This window comes from Sander lucioperca, chromosome 13, assembly GCF_008315115.2.
Source record: "Sander lucioperca isolate FBNREF2018 chromosome 13, SLUC_FBN_1.2, whole genome shotgun sequence".
In the NCBI taxonomy this organism is placed as follows: Eukaryota; Metazoa; Chordata; class Actinopteri; order Perciformes; family Percidae; genus Sander; species Sander lucioperca.
In genome coordinates, this window is record NC_050185.1 from 21603209 (window position 1) to 21620729 (window position 17521).

At 41.7% G+C, this 17521-nt stretch overlaps 2 protein-coding genes across 9 annotated transcripts in view; both read right to left on the reverse strand.

The window, feature by feature from the left end:
- Positions 1–6924, reverse strand: part of rapgef6 (Rap guanine nucleotide exchange factor (GEF) 6) — a 154508-nt gene extending 147584 nt beyond the window's left edge. For 2 of the 6 annotated variants that reach the window (XM_031308170.2, XM_031308167.2), the window contains exon 1: positions 6466–6923. In XM_031308170.2, the coding sequence (XP_031164030.1) occupies positions 6466–6540 (75 nt within the window). In that variant the 5' untranslated portion in view covers positions 6541–6923. Of the gene's footprint in view, positions 1–6465 lie in introns of all 6 variants that reach the window. The other 4 variants (XM_031308172.2, XM_031308168.2, XM_036008847.1 and 1 more) reach the window with 3 other exon arrangements.
- Positions 6925–8699: 1775 nt separating this feature from the next.
- The window catches only part of fnip1 (folliculin interacting protein 1), a 44186-nt gene continuing 35364 nt past the window's right edge, over positions 8700–17521 (reverse strand). For all 3 annotated transcript variants that reach the window (XM_031308178.2, XM_031308176.2, XM_031308177.2), the window contains 5 exons: positions 15538–17296; positions 15156–15321; positions 13905–14105; positions 13678–13793; positions 8700–13030 (listed from right to left, as the gene is read on the reverse strand). In XM_031308178.2, the coding sequence (XP_031164038.1) occupies positions 12952–13030; positions 13678–13793; positions 13905–14105; positions 15156–15321; positions 15538–17296 (2321 nt within the window). In that variant the 3' untranslated portion in view covers positions 8700–12951. The remainder of the gene's footprint in view (positions 13031–13677; positions 13794–13904; positions 14106–15155; positions 15322–15537; positions 17297–17521) is intronic.

The window sequence follows — 17521 nt, forward strand, 5'->3', positions numbered from 1 at the left end:
GAATACTCTCTCACAATTCTACATTGACAACTTTGTCAGAGATTAATGTTATGGTTGTAATGGCAGTTGTACTTTTTTTTTAGGCTAGGTCTACCATCTATCCCCCGACCGTCCCAAAATGTTTCTTTTATCGTCCTTCAACAATTATTTTCCCGTCCCCAGAATGGTATTGCGCCTTTAAATTAGAGCCACGACAGTGTGGATCCTGCAGCAGAAGATTATGACAAAAATGTTGAACACAACAAAATGCAATGTCATCTGGCAACACACTATATTGGCCGATCAATTAGATGCAATCACATATTCTCAGTAGATACCTTTTTAACAAGAATGTCACAATGGTATTCTTTACCTCCCAATTGCCAGAACAAAAGATAAAATAATTGCTGCCATGCTATTTCCAGAGTTGGAAGATCTTGCCTACAGCACTATACGTGTTTTGGTTGTCTGATGAGCTGTACAATTCCTGGATGTATTACTGTTATTAAAGACAGTGCTATTTTTGGTTTGAACAACCCGTCTGTCATCCATGCTTGAAATTTGCCAATCGCTTTACTATGACATGGTTTTTGAACATTTATACCCACAAACAAACTGCATCCTGTCATGTGCTAAACTGTGATGCTGACTAATCGTCATGTGTGCTTGCAGTTCTGCCATCAAGGTGTAAATTACTTTTGGCAAATAGGACATGGCTTCAGATAAAAACAAAACTAGTAGGGTTGGCAACATTTTTTAAAATCGTTTCTTGTCCCCTAGAATCAATTTTTGCAGAAAATGCTGAAATTTCATGTTATGTACTTCTTTACGAATGTAATAAATGTCAGACTGACATGAGATGTGCATTCTTTTTAGAAAACAATTCGTTTTTAGAAATGTCTCATGATATATTGTCTCTAGAAGTGTATTATTCAACTTTTGTTTTTGTTAAAGGAAAAGAAAATCGCAATACTTCTAGAATTGCAATAAATAAAAATAGCCATGTATCGTGAAAGAATTGAATCGAGACAATAGCATATCGTCCCAGCCCTAAGAACTAGGGTTGGGTACCTTTCGCATCTGAACCAATACCACTGACTTGGTGTGTGTAGCTCTCTCTATCTCTCTCTGCCATCTCTTTTGATTACTTCCTCACAGCCATATCTTAGGCGTTAGCCTCCTATACCTTACTAGAATCGTCTTAACTATGGGAGCATCTCCCATGCTTTCATGTTGCAACCACTCTCTCTCTCTATTAGTCTATAACACTGTTTCTGTCTCCGATCACTTCTGTTACAATTTGGTTTTTTTTAAAGCAGCCATATTATGCTCATTTTCAGGTTCATAACTATATTTTAAGGTTGTACCAGAATAGGTTTACATGGTTTAATTTTCAAAAAACACCATATTTTTGTTGTACTGCAGTGCTCTCTCTCACTGCTGCATATCCTCTTTTCACCTGGTCTCTGTTTTAGCTACAGAGTGAGACCTCTTTTCTTCTTCTGTACTATCTTTGATTGCACTGCACATGCGCAGTAGCTCAGATGTAGATCATGTCAGCTAGCTAGCTCCATAGACAGTAAAAGAAAGGCTGTTTCTACAACTTCGGTCAGTTACAAGGCAGGATTAGCTGGGAGACTTCTAAATGAGGGCGCACATGTAAGTAGTTCTTTTGTAGATTATGGTGAACTTGTGTGTGTTGTAGCAGTCCTTTGCTATTGAGAACGAGGTAGCATGCTAGCGTTAGCGTTAGCATGTTAACGCTAACGCTACGAGCTCATGGTTGCGGTTAGCCTGCTCGTTTCGGCTTGTGACGTCACAAGCCGTGCCGATTTTGAACAGCTCAACCAGAGACTGAAGGCAGGACACATTCAGAAACTGTATCTCACTCTAAACAGCATGGATGGATTTTTTTCAAAGTTTGTATGTGTGTGGAAGCTCCAGAGACACAAAAGAACACCCCAAATCCCAGAAAGTATTTTTTTCATAATATGGGCACTTTAATCAACCAAAAAAAAAAAAGTATCACCCTTCCATCTCATCTCCTACAGGCCTTTTCTCTTATTTTGCACATATTTGCTTCTGCTGTCTTAATATCCCCACACCCAACCATTCCTTTCATTTCCTCCCACTGCACTGATTACATGTTTGTCTAGCAAGTCAGTTTTCAGCTATGTCATGTGGTTTACCACTGAAGGTATGCCACTGTGACAGGAAGTGTCATCTTCTCAGTTTCATATCAACAGCTGCCTTACCCATAGGTCTTCTGACAAGGCGAGAAACAAACACAACACGCCAACCAAATGCTGAGAAATTCTTAAAGCAGAAACTCTCACCAGAGGCTATTTCTCTTCTAAAACACCACGCCTAGGTTATCCACCTTAACAAATTCACAGGGCGAAATCCTAGCAAAGCAATAAAGCCCAGCATGACCAATTCTTAAACATGTCACACAAAAAAAAAAAACATTAATTTATACGTTTAATCCTGGCACAGTCACACTTGATCCAATTAATGCCAAGGTACACAAGCAAAAACAAATTGGATTCATCAAAATGTCAAAGTGAGTCCTCAAGAAGACCCTGGCAAAAGTGCTGAAATCTCTGGCATCCAATGAATAAATATCTCAATAAATATGAATACACTAAAATAATTTAAAAACACAAGTAGCCTGAACTTAAGTAAATATTGTGAGGATGACATCTTCATCACATACTTGACATAGCCAGTGGCTACAGCGAGCCTGGTTTAAAATAAATAAATAGCTGGAACGTACTGTATTTCTTACCATGTCTTCATTTCCATCTACTTCTGGGGTAGACAGGCCATACTGTGTGTATCAGTGAAATAAAAATGCAGTGGGAGGGTATTTGAGGTATCCTGTGTAAACAACACAATGATGCCCTAGGCAACATTGGAGACAGTTGAGGTGATGCCAACAAGAGAAAGACACGAAGCAGGAGACAGACAGGCTGACTTGTAGTGCTGAAGATATTTTTAGCTTTAAACACACGCACTGAGCTACTGTATGTGGTCACACTTTGTACATAAACAGGCATGTCCAGCTACAAACACACACAGTGAGGCCTGCAAAGACTCTCTCACACACGCACGCATCTTTGTTTTGTTTCCCACAGTACTTTGACCTACATCGTCTTCACCAACACCAGAGTGAAACGGATCAAATCAACAGGCTTCACTTTGATAATCTAACCTCAGAGTAGGTATTTTCCTGTTTGACTTCTTCTTTTTTTTAACAGGAACACAGATGAGAGAGTTTAGGTATAACCAAATTATTTAAAAAAAATACATTTTTGGTATAGTAAACTGCAAACCCTGCTCAGAAAAATGCTTAAAATGAGAAAATATGGATGGATGGCCAAGGGCCATGGATTTGGCAACATCTCCCTGGCACAGCCTTCCAATTCCTTATGACTCAGACTTCATGCACAGTGAAATGACGATAAAATAGAGAAAGTTTGACAAAACCAAAATGTGTCATATATTAACAACGATGAATCATCTTTTTTTTTTTTTTTTTTTACAGTTTTCTTGTGTGTGAAAGCTGTTCTTCAAACTGTACAAGAATAAATGGGAGCCAAAGGCCTCTAAAGAGAGGAAAACAACAAACGTTGACATCTCTGCGCTGACGGTGTGCAGATGGAACCAGGAATTGGTTAATGAAGACGGCAAAAGAACACACCAGTATTATCCTTAACTTTAATTTGTTGAGCTGCGTCAGCATTGAGCAAACCACCCTCTTTGGTAACTTCTGCTAAAACACACACAGACTCTTTTGAAACATGTCTCTTTGTATACACTCCAAGAATACAGCATCATTGACCACACACTGGTATGCATCTCCTCCTCTGTTCTGTTCTTAGCGGCTCCACTGCTTGCTTAGAAAGCAAGAAGTTACCACTTAAGTCTGTGTTTCTCTTTCTCTTCCTCATTTGCACCTTCCCTAGGGAGCCTGTGGCTTTGTGATGGTTGGAATTCCCATAAATGTCTCACATGTACTGGGCGCAGCTAAAACTACCGTTAATCACCCGGCGTGATTTGTTGTCTGTTACCACCAGGGCGTCTGGATGGCACCGACAAAGGTAGGCAGGGAGGGAAGAGCTGGGTGGAAAACTCACGAAACTGGGAATGGTCGACAGGGCATAAAACCTGCGGTAGGAGAGATTACCCACCGAGCCAAACATCTGCACAGGAGACTGACCAACCTACAGCACGTCTTAAACTTTTAAAACCAAGAAATTTAGCTCAACCAAAACCACTTTCAATGAAAGACGAGTTGTCAGTTATCTGGCGAGAGCACTGTGCTTTCCTACGCTGTGACAAGAGTGTGTGAATGAAACATTAAGTTGTTAAATTTTACTAATTTAATGGCCGGTCGTGTTATTTTGACATGGGTCAACCGGAAGAAAAAGCTAGTTGTGCGTTGAAAGTGCGCCACCTACTTTACCGGAGGTAGAGTTACTCCTGTCATTCTTCCCTTGCTCATGTATACGGGGAGAACTGCCATAACCCGGTTATTCCCTTAACCTGGGTAACTGCTCTGCATGTAAACGCACTGAGTGAGTACTTGCAGCACCACATTCAACAACAGTTTAACAACTTTGCCAACCAGTCTCATAGCATCCTTGAAATCTGGGAAAGGTCTCTAGACTCATGTTTTGTCTGTACCTCCTCCCTTATCAAAAGGTCCATCTATAATAGGCCTGAACAATTGCTTGGTGGTTATTTGAGGGTGTGATTTATTAGTGGGGAGAGGTTTAATGATTTTGTCTGTATGATGGTCGGCTACCCAATGCTTGGTGAGAGCTACATTACCACCGTTTATGTCTTAATATTTGCAGTCTGTTCAATGAATCATGATCAACAGGCTGAGACAGCTGTAGACTACGTATCATACTGTTGCACTGAATGTACTTTTGGCGGTTTTGAACTATGACTGAAAATAAAAAAGACATTAACACACTGGCCTTGTTCAGGTCGGGATCTGGCTTTAGTTTCAGTTGTAGCACAATCACACGTGTAATGTGTTTCTACAATTACAGGCACGGATCTCAGTACTTGTACAGTACTAATGTCATGAAAAGAAGCATTTCATTTGTAACAAAGTTTGCAGAACAGTACCACACCCACCCATATAAACATTATGAATAACTGCATGGATACATGTCACCTTATTTGTCTTTACCTCAGCTACTGTATATTAATGCTGTTTTTAAATTGGAAGAACAGAGAGGATTCTTCCATTGCATTGGGAAGGATACGGCTTAATTTAGTTACTTTATTTAAAGTGCTACCTATCATGCGTGGCTGATTACAAAATCAGAGCTCCACTTCACTGCTATGACTGTTATATATTTGTGGACTAAACAAGGTTGTTATAGTTTGTTCAAGTGCACACAAAAGCCCTCTATGAAGGTGTGAAAGAGGCTTTCTACCCAGCACGCACCCACAAACAAACAGAGGATCAGAGCCATAAAAAAGGACCTTTTCAATAGTGTCATGCAAAGCTGAAGGCTAGCAGGGTTGGATTTTTTTTTAAACATGTTTTGTGCTCTGACAGTGCTTTGAAAAGTGCTTGCACTTCAAAACTATAACCGGCAGCTGAACATGGAAGGGAGTACGCCGTGAGCTATTTTTGGGCTCAGAGCATAACTAAAGCAATGACAAGCCAGCTGTGTTTCCACAGCTTCATGTAGGGAGGAGGCAGCGGAGGGGAGGAGGAGGGATGAGAAAGCTGTGGTGATTTAATTTAACTGGCCTCATTCAAGCTAAAGTTTACACAAACTACCTCCTGGGCTTAGGCATAAGCCCTCTGATGGGAAGCTGTGATGTTATGTTTTGCTTAGTAAGATTGTTGCAGGCACAGAATGTATTGCAGGTAAAGAGGGTTATCCCACACTTAACCATGTCAAGGACCAAAAACTGATGGGGCTTTCTTGACTAAAGATGATGAAAACTACCCTGAAAGACTTGAACATTTGATGGGGACCACTGAGACCCTCTCAAAGACCCAGTGCAGTCCCTGCACCCCAGTTTGGGTACCACTGAAGCCCCTGATACATTTTGTCCTGAATGATTTGACTTGACTCTAGGTTTTTCTATTTCAGTGTTATTGCTGCATTGCACATACAACTGTTTTTACAAGGCACGAAGTTAGAGTTGTCGTATTTTAACCTGGCAAGGACTTGCCCCAAAACTAGCCAGTTAGCTAAATGTTGTTTGAGTTACAGGCTGTTAATTAAGTCATGCATCGTTACAGTGTGTACTAATTAGCATGTGAGTGTGTTGAAAAGTCCTAATGAGATAGTTACCTAGACCACAAGCAACTTACTGTGGACTAACTTCAGTCAAACTCCACCGACAGCTGAGTGAAGTTTTCCTGCAGCGAGGTGAAGCAACAGTTTGATTTTGGCTAACATTAGCAAGGCGATGCTAATTAAAAAAAAAAACGATAGTTTTGTTTACCTCTGCTGTCCGTAGGGAGGGCGGTTTCTTCAAAGCCAGTTTGAAAGAAGTTTCCATGGCTCCGGTCATTTTCATAACTTCGGCTCAAATCCACCTTTTACTTCCTCCTTAGGTAGCCTCACATTCACGTCTCCTAGTTGCTCTTTTATCCGACCCGAGCTGAACAAACTCACATCTCCGTGGTTCTTGTCCTCGCCGAGTCGAGCATGGATGGAGTTTACCGACCAGCTCCTTCTCGTCCAGAAGATTAAAACACTTTTAACTGACGTTACTGCGCGTCCGAAAAACAGTAGATTCCAGCAAAGTGTGACAGAAAGTTAAATCTATGGGACCAGTGGTCTTGAATTCTGTACATTTTTGTTAAAGGAAATATCCACCTCAGTAGCCAGCGTCAGTCAGATCCAGGAGTTCAGATTTAGATCCCTCCTCCTCCTCCTGCAGATCTGAGTGTGGAGAGTTGACGACATCTGTCTGCACAGATGATGCTGCATTCAAATAATGTCGGAAATAAGGGTATTTATGACACTAGAAAACCCTTTGGACGACTCAAGTGTTAGCTAATGTTAGCTTACTGCGCAAGATTGGATTATTATGTTGTATGGATGTCCATTACCGCCAAAGTGATGAAATTATAAGTCATTATAATGACAAACTTTCGCAAAATTATGACTTAGTAGCCTATCTCAAAAAGACTTAGTATCTCAAATTAATGACTTAGTTTCTCAAAATAACCAGACACGTTCACAAACTAATGAGAGAGTGGCTAAACAAAAAAGTATACAAAGTAGGCCTACTGCGACAGTAGCACATACAGCCTGGAGATTAGTCATTAAGATAGTGACCTTATGCAAGTTACAAAGCAATATCTAAAGATCTAATATTACCCACCATAAACTATACCATATCAATGAAGTATGTATCAGCAAAAGTCCTGCATGTATACAAATTGAGCACGGGTGCATTTTATTGCTTGAATGAATATCATTTTTCATTTGTAAGACAAATAATGTGCTATTTATTTTTTTCAAAAGTTATATAGTCGTCTGGGTGCTCGAGTGTACGAGCTTCAAAAGGAGTCCTTCAATACAGCATAGATCCTCCCTCTGACTTCTGACTCTTCTGAAGTCAGATTGCTCAAAAGGCAGAATTATCTATCAGAAATAATCAGACTACTGAAGTGCATTTAAAAGCAACAGCTCACCCAAGACATTCATTGTGGTTTAGCGGAAAATTACAGTTAAACCTGTAATGTAAGAGCGTTAGCTACAAAAGCGTATCCAGTTTCAACGCGCTTTTCCTATTTATTTATTTTAATCTAAACGCTTAATTTAATCAACAGTGCTTAATGTCATGTTTTCCGATCGCCTCTTAAAATATATATCCACGTGAAGACAGTGGGATTAGTCCTACTGTCTGCAATGTTGTCACTGACAGGAGACTCGTATTTGCCACACACACACACACACACACACACACACACACACACACACACACACACACACACACACACACACACACACACACACAGTACTTTTAGCCAGGACACTCCTTCCTTTATTGCATAACTGTGGTGTGTGCTCGTTTCGTTTTACCTCCCGTGCCGTGAGGAGGGTGGGGTGGAGTCACAGCCAGTTTGTAAATCGAAAAGGTGGTTAAATGTGTGATCCAGATGGTGATCAGATCACTAGAAGTCAAACCACCACCAAACAAACGTGCTATTCTTGTACCGAGTTCGCACTGATTTATAGCTAGGCTACTTTCCTGTCTGTTTAAAAAAAATGTGTGCAATGTGCAATTTCACAGCAATGGATGACTTATCATTGATAAACTGATCTGCATATACAATTAAAACGAGTCAATCAATCATTTTGAAGGCAAAGAAAAAACGCAAACCTAGTAGCAGTTAACACGTGACAATTACACAAACTTGATAGTTTATTCAAGTTTGTGGAGAAAGTAGAGAAGAAACCACAGCTGCTAATCTGAGATGTGAAGAAACACAAACTTGGAGCTGCTTCATTGAATCAGAGCTAGGCCTGTGGTTTCACAGGAAGCTTGGGATGTTGCTTTAATACAATGTCTTCTAAACAGGTACAAACCAGAGTATGTGGTCATATCTACTGCACTGTCTAAGAGTAATACACCCCCCCCCTTCTCTCAAACTTTTTTCCAGGATTTTTCTCCCTTTCCCTTTGATTCTGTGAAAGAAAACATACAGTACATAGAGACGCAAATACTGAACATCGGCATCTTTATTGCACAACATTCCCATAAAATTGGGAAAAAATAATTTGAGGGGACAATTCTTAAAAGACATTCTGTACAAATAAATGGAAATAAACAGAGTATGTACAGTTTACATGAAACGTTACATATACCATGGGCAACTCTATAATTTATTCATATACAAAGAGGGAAAAGCAGACAGAAATTCATACCTTTTAAACATAATGGCTGGGTTGTACAAAATGTAGGCTGATACAGCGGAGCATCTTCAATGCAGTAACAAGCATGTCTACATCAATTTTACCAGCAAAATGAGTTCTCCAGAAGCCTGTGATGCATTCATGCCACATCTCCATTAAGACTTGGGTCATATACAGGGTGCGATTTGAGTTAATAGAAACAAACAAACACTGTTCTCAGGGTCACACTGACAGGTATTCCTGCTTTTTCTAACACTACAAGCCATTCACTGCGTAGAGTTACCTAAAGCCCACCAACAAGCTCAAGCCTGAGACTCACTCACTCACATACACACAATTTTTAAGGAAGATTATTAGAAATTTGGGGAAGTTAATTTCCAGAAACAGGTGAATTTTTATTGAGCTGGCTGCTGGCCATTGGCTTTGTCCCTCTGCCTGCAATTCTCTTGCCATCTAGCCTACATACATTTTCTGGTGAGAGAGTACTGTTTGGATGAGCATATAGTATATATTTGAAAACTCAGTACTTTGACCCTGCTTTTTGTGTTTACTTTATTATGAATTATTTGGAAAATTTCAACTCATCCTATTTTGTCTGCAATCAAACAAAGGAAATAAAAGATGAACTTCCAATGCTGACATCCCATGACAAGAAGTAATAATAACATACAATTTATGCCCAGGACAGAAGCGTCTCAGGGAGAGCATCTCAACCTCCCTTTTACACCCTGCAAATCGCACCCTGGCTATATGGCCTAACAACTAAAATCATTTGTCAATGTCATGGACAATCAAACGGAAAACAAAAGAGAAGTCTGCTACTATAGTATTGTATTTTGCGTGTTTTTGAGTATAACTGTCATAGAAACATGTTTGAAAATAGTGTTAACCCATATATATATATATATATATATATATATATATATATATTAATCCACTGTAAGGCCTCCTGTGTTCTTCTACTCTCTGCAGCACACATCGAAGACGTAAACATCGTAAAAAGGTGGCAAAGCTATAAAAGTGTGAAAATATCTCAGCATTTTGGTTTTATAATATATGTAGATGATGCATGTTTTAGCTTTTCCACAGTAGAAAGGGACCCTTCTCCTCCCTTAATCACATTCTAAAGCAAACACGTGTGTAACGATCATCCTAAGGAATTTAACAGCCTTTCCTTTTTCAAAGAACACAGCATAGAGTCTGCACGCAGTTGATGCTGACATTCCTCTGATTAAAGTAGCTTAAAAAGTATACCTCAGTATACCTTTTCTATGGGGCAACTGTAAATGTGTGTCATCCACAGCCCATAGGAGGATCTGAGGTAGTGCTGTACCTATGATAAGAATGTCAAAGCCACTTTTAGCCATTTCAAAACTAGTTTGTAGAACCAACGATCACGGTGTGCATCCGTTACTCCCATCTGGCCAGAAAATAGGCTTTTAAATCAGGCGTGCATTGCAATTTGACAAGAAAATCTAATTTGTCATTGAGATATCTCAGGGAAATTTGGCTTGTAAACAAATACATGAAGATCAATGAAATAACATAATTGGCATGATATTGATAATGTTCTCAATGATATTTACCTCAAAGTAATGTTTAAAACTGTCCATCTGTTTCATTCAAACTCGTAGTCAGTCACGTCGTATGACTGGGTTTAAGATTGTCCAGAGAGAAAAAAAAAAGCAGTAGAAGAAACAAAATCCATTATTATTATTATTATTATTATTATTATTATTATACTGTAAATATCCCTAACCCCTTGCCATTCTGACGGCGCCGCCAGCGGGCCTGGACAACTTTTTGTCTGTCAGAGGCTGCAGCAGGCTCACATTTGAATATAGAGTGAAGATATTAATAGATTGAATATATTGGTGTCATATGAAACTAGATGACCTAAGGAATCCAATGTTACCAACCATGTCATGCTTGTCAGGAAGGTTAAGGCTAAATAATGCTCTAAAGTAGGCTCAATTTTGGCGAGGGAAAAACTAGCATGTCCATTTTATTTTACAAGGGGTCCCTCGACCTCTCAATTCAAGATATCTGAAGGAAAGCGGGTTCTATGGGTTACCCGCGAGTTAGTCTGGATCGATGCCGGTTCCGGCGCCGCTGGAAGTTCCGCCGGATGTCCCTCACCTTCCGCTTTCTTTGTGTTTACAGTAAACTCTGGTCCCATCGAGGAACAGCAACCGGAACCTCTGAGCAACGTTACACGCTGAAAATGCCAATTTTTGAAGAACATCTGGATCGTGCAACAAGGCAGGCCTGTCGTTCGGGGAATGATTGTAAAGATTTACAAAGAATATGTTTACGGTATTCACTCTCTAACTGGGACATTCTGGGACCTATAGGCGGGGATCTGCTATGGACAAAATACACATGGCAATATACTGGTAATAACCATGTATCCAGCTAATTTAAATAGCTCATTTACGTACTATATTTACGTTTACGTTACTGTATTGTGTGAACAGTTAACTTCATTTAATATTATATGAGGCGTTTTCTTTTGCGGGTGCAAATGTTGCACCAAGACAAGTTCCTTCCCGAGACTATTTTGCAGAGCCACGCTTGCTGCGTCCGGAGCTTAGCGCCGCCCACGACAATTGTGATTGGTTTAAAGAAATGCAAACAACCCCTGACCATTTTTTTTCTCCTATCCAGGAGTGTATGCGCCTGTTGCCAGACCTTCCTCCGCAGCGCTGTGGAGATAGGCCTGGCAATGCAAGACTACCCATAAGTCTCCCCTTTACAGACATGCCCACTTAATGCTAATCCCATGCAGTTTGGGCAATAACCATGCAGTTGTCTCTCATGCAGTATAAATCTGTTATTTTCACCTATTCTAAAATGGTGTATTCAAATATATCTGCATTTTGGGGTCTTGGAGCTGCTTAAATTGTGTATGACTGCAAAGCTGAGACTCTTGTAGATGCAATGAGAGCAATTGTATTTCTGTGCGATGATGATAGTCCCCATAGTAGCCCTTTCAATTTAGTTAGACCATTTTCTAAAATTTGAGTCAATGTATAAAATGACCTGTTGTGACCTAATCACATGGAACTTGGCCTTCATATTAACCATAAGTGGATGTCTCAGCAGTTTCCAGAACAGAAGTGCTCCCCAGCCAATTGCCAAAAAATGCAATTCTTGCAGAAATCTCCAAATGATAAAAGTTTTTGATACCAGACCATTTTTCTATGGTGTTCCTCAAGGTCTTGGTGTCTTAATGTGGTATTTTTTACCATTTTCAGTCATTCTCGGGTGGTAAAAAATGGTTAGATTTTGCACCAAATCTGTGTAACAAATGGTATCAACCCAAAGACTTCCGCAACAACTTATGAGACATAATTGAGCATGAGAATGGCCGTCATAAATTCATACCATAACGTAATAAACCCCTATACACTTTCAGGATGTATTTAAATAAATGAATGAATTAACTGACTAATATTTATTTCTGATGTATGACTTGAAAAACTTGACACAGTGCTGAGCTGCATGTCAAATCCTCAGGTTCCCAGCTTTCAAATGCTGTGTACCACTTTTATGTGGAGTTTACTGTTGACCTGCTATTACCCCCTAAACATCCCCTGTCACCCACCCTACCCCTCTAGAAAAAGGGGGGGGGGAAAGCTAAGGGGTTAAAGTTTCATTCTCAACTGGAAAAATGTATAAAGTCTTTGGCTTTTGTGTCCAAAAACAAAAGAGTTCTGCTTTAAAAGAAACATTCAAACAACTGGAGAAGGTCATTTCAGGGATACTTCAGTTATTTGTGGGACTGTGGTCTCTAGTTCCTCCCTGTGGTGCAACATCTGTATTGCACCACATTCAGCAGCAGTGGTAGTGAAGGGAGGAGCTGGCTGTGGCTGTGGTCCTTTAAGATGTGCACTGCTAAGGCTCAGAGCAAAGATCCTACTTAGCTCAGGCATGTGGGTCAGGAAACCATGTCGGGGCGAACCATGGATGGCCATTTTTGGTGCCAGACTGGCACCACCCAGGTCTGGCTGGCTTCCTCAGACAGCTCACTGCTTGGTACCTTAGTGCCATTACAGTCTCATAGTAGGATCTGGGCCACATAGGGGGAGTGAGTACTGGCCACTGCAGCCAACAGGGGAAGGTCGCTGGACTCGATTCTGCAATGACACCAGAGCAAAGATCAGGATATGTTAAGTGCCCTACTTAAAATGACTTAAAAAACTAATTATGAACATTTCAGCACCATTTTTGTATGGCCCTAAAACCTTTACTTTTTTTTTTAACATTATTTTTTGGGGCTTTTTCCTTTATTACATAGAGACAGTGGATAGACATGAAAGGGGGAGAGAGATGGGGGATGACACGCAGCAAAGGGCAGCGGGCTGGATTCGAACCCGCACCGCTGTAGGACTCAGCCAACATGGGGCGAACGCTCTTACTGGGTGAGCTAGAGGCCACCCCATAAAACCTTTACTTTACGCTGAAACCTTGCAAGCTACAGATCATCTGCACTGTTTTGCAGTTCTTTTTTATCCTGAACATATCAAATTATAGCAACATGTATTCAAGTTATTTTGTGTTGCATAAGAATATACACAACACTGACTGTTAGAGTAAAACCATTGGCTGGACAGTTTATTGGTTCACCTGCATGCATGTTTATTTGCATTCTCATGGGTGTGCACGAGACAAAACAGGCACCAGCTGCTTGATGTCAAAAACTCCACAGGGTACGTTTTAGTAATATATTTTAATGTCAAGCCTTAAAGCACCTGTGTGTTGAGAATAAAGGTTAACTGCTTACCCCAAGACCATGCCCAGTTCTTTCACATGGACTCTTGTCTGGCCCTTCAAATACTCAGCAAGCATCTTACTCTTAAAGTAGATTTCCTGCAGGCGGTCCTCAAGGTGCATTATACACTAAGGAAGAGAGGAGAGAGACAAACACATGGTTGGTAAAGCACAAGAATCAAAATGGTAATGACTGTATACTGAAAGATAATCAGTTTTTGACTGAGAGGTGTAACATACAAAGTTGGGTGAGAGGTTGAGTTTGTAGAGCTGATGAGTGGATTGTAATAAGCTGGAAACCAGGTTGGAAACCAGGACTTCCTTCCCCAGCTTGTTGATGTCCGTGGCTCGTCTCTGACTGCTGGCCACCTGCACTGTCCACTTGTCTGTGTCTGCTATAATGCAGACGGCCTCCGCTATGGGCTCATCCAGTACTGGATGCTACAAAAGGACAAGAACATTCATTCACTTAACCCTTGTAAGGTGCTCAGGTCTGTGGGACCCGTTTTCAATGTTTGTTATAAGAAAAATGATCCTTTTTATTATTTCTTCTAACTCAAACTCATTGGCCTTGGCTCATTTTCTGTGAAGAACATAAAAAATAACTAATTTTCAATGACTGCACATGGTACACCCCCCCTACACATAACTATTACATATGAGGTGTTCGGGTCTACTGGACCCGAGTGTAGTAATTGTAGGTGCTATGAAACTTAACTGTGTCCTCCTCCTAACTGGGCCTGCTGTGTATGTGTGTGTGTGTGTGTGTATATGTGTGTGTGTGTGTGTGTGTGTGTGTGTGTGTGTGTGTGTGTGTGTGTCTTTGCGTCTCTGTGTGTGTCTGAGTGTGGGTGTCTATGTGCGGGAATGTTGTCTTTCTGCACCTGCTATTCCCACACAAAGTTACAAAATTGTTACATTTCAAGCACTTTCACCTGTTCTGATTATGTTCTAAGAAATAAGCACCAAAAATGATTAAAAAAAAAAATCATGTTTCTATTTTTTTTTTTTTACCTTTTTTATAATTGAATTTCCTTGTTTTCTCACAAAAAGCAAAAATGATCATATGATCATAAATGTGATGTCACATGGGTAAATGGCAAATATGAACCATAAATGATGTATATATCATTGGTAATTGAGCTAAAGTAAACATCTGTTAAGTATTTTTACATAAATTGTTATGGCTGTATTAATTTAAAAGCCTAATAAGGTGGTGGGTCCACCAGACCCGGGAACATCAGCTGTGTAACAAAAATATGAACACCTTACAAGGGTTAAACCAATAAAACACATGCAAAAGGGGGATTCGTCGCATATTAACGCATGCCTCAAACTCTAATGGTACATGAGAGAGCCTTATGAAAAGGTAATTACTTGTTTTACAGTGACATTGCAAGGGTGCGTTCACACTAAGGATGCTTGAGACATTTAAATGGCAATGAAAAAATAGCCCCCTAAATAATAGGTCCAAACACTTCAGTCCTTTACCTGAATAGCATGGGTTAATTCAGCCATGAGGCACTGCCGTAGCTTCTCGTCGCTTGGCAACCCATGCAGTACGAAGTCTGGCACGTAGGTGGGGCAGTAGCCTCCAAACAGAGACCGGCCAAAATTGGCAATGCTTGGCTTTGAGTAGTTCTCTACCAACTTCGACCTTTAAATCAAACATGAGGACACAAGACATTAGTTTCTTGGTTTTCAAATGATGAAACTAGATTGTTAATCTCACTTATTCCCTGCCATCATCATTACTAGGATTATTAATGACAACCAAAGCACTTCATACCAGTACAGCTCACCGTTTGTGAACAGGAAGAGAAAGTCAGCAGGGAAGTGTGTCTGTGAATCAATGTATCAGTCCTCTACTCACCCTGGGAAGGGCACCAGCACTTCCTCCTGCCAGTCCTCGGTCTCCTCGCTCTCACTGTCCCCCAGCGCACTGTCTGAGCTCTCGTTGCGTGGTATCTCCCAGTCATTGACAGGAACCACCTTACACTTTTGGTCATCTTTGCTGTTGCCGTTTCCATCCTGTGGGATGGGGACTGACAACAGAGGACCCTTGTCCTGCTCAGCAGAACAGCCCCTGCAGCAGCAGGTGTCTGAGGAATCTGTAGACCCACACCTGCACCTCCTCTGGACATCTAACAAAGTGTCTTTCTTCCTGCTGGACCCTGCCTCTCCACTACCTGAACCTAAACAGAGACCCAAACCCTGACCCGTGACTGCACCCTGAAAACTGTGACCCCCTAAGTCTCCAGAACAGAGGACTCCCGAGGGGTCCAGCAAGTCTTTGTGCATACTGTCCTTGCTGGCCTCCTGTCGTTTGGCCACATCGTCTATAGTCCTAGTCTCTACAGGGTTTTCCGGGCTGAAATACTCTTCAAAATCATCCATACAATTTAGGCTCCAGGGGGGCATCTTACTGGACACCCGCTGCAGGGCAGGAGCCGCCTTGGTCTGTTTGGTTTGGTCCTCTGATGCACTGGTGTTGCTGGTCTTTGAATCTGCTACTCTCTGCAGCTGCTGCGGTTGCTGTTGATAATGTTGCCCGTGATGATGCTGTTGTTGCTGCTGCTGCTGCTGCATCAGCAACAGCTGCTGGTGAAGTGGATGCTTGTCCTTGAGGAGTTTCTTGTGCTTTTTGAATTCCTCCTCCACCTTCCTTCTGCGGCTCTCTGTGTCAGACTCAGGAGACATGGAGTCTCCAATAAGGAAAGTGACTTTTGATGCCTCCTCTTCTGTTCGAGACAAAGCCATGGGCCCCGTCACGGTGTTTCCCGGTATCAATGGTACTGGCACTGCAGCAGCAACCAGGTTCTTATCTGGGGGCTTCTTCTCCAGAGGGACCCCCAAGGGCCGAGGAGCCAGCACTCTGGTGGGCTGGCTCCCCATGCCCACCCCAGCCTCTGCCTCAGAGTGTTTACCCTCTGTGGTGACAGGAGTTGGGGGTGGACTTGATGCCAGGGCCGTGGGTATGGATGGGACAATAAGTTTTAGGTCTCCCTTGGTCTCTGTATCCAGCACACAGACCTGCTCCCTGGGGGATGCCGAGCCAACACGCAGCACTGTCTCCAGTCGGGTATCTGTGGCCACTGGGCTGCAAGACTCCCTGTGCAACTCCATGGTTTCAGGTGCTTCTGCAGTCCTGATAACAGGGTTGTTACCCTGGCTGTGTCCCGTCTGAAGCACACTGCTCCTGGACCCATGACTCTCACTGCTGTCCTCCTCCTCTTCCTCCTCATTCGTGTCACCGGCGCCATTCTCCACCTCTGTGTCTGTGTATGTGCTGCTTTGGAGGCTGTTGTCTGAAGGGTAGCTGCTGTCCTCTGCCTCAGTCTGACGACTGTGGGCCCCTTGAGACAAGTAATCCCCGCTGGGTTTATGAACAGTAACCAGGACATAGTCTGACTCCTCCACCTCTCCTTTCCTTAGGGAGGTGGTGATGAGGGAGCCGGGAATGACAATGGCCTCATCCTCAGCACTGTCCAGCATGTGGGTCTCCAGCAGCTCGGAGCAGCGGATGAAGTATGTGAGGACATAGAGGAGTCTCTGGACCAGCTCCTGTCTGCGGCCTACCACCACTGTCCTCGACAGCCGCACCGGTGATCCAATGGACCCATACAGGTCTCCTACAAACAGTGACGGAAAAAAATAAATAATAAATTAGCATTGCTGAAAGGGTCTTTAGATGCATCAATTTCTTTGAACAGGTAATGTCTGCTTAATCATTGGTAAGATCTTGAAATAAAACTGTTTATATGCAGATTTTGTTTAAGTTTCTTTTACTTTTTTTCCGCAAATTACAATTTCCCAAACTTACAAAGGTATGTTTGAACAATTATCAGGCAATCGTG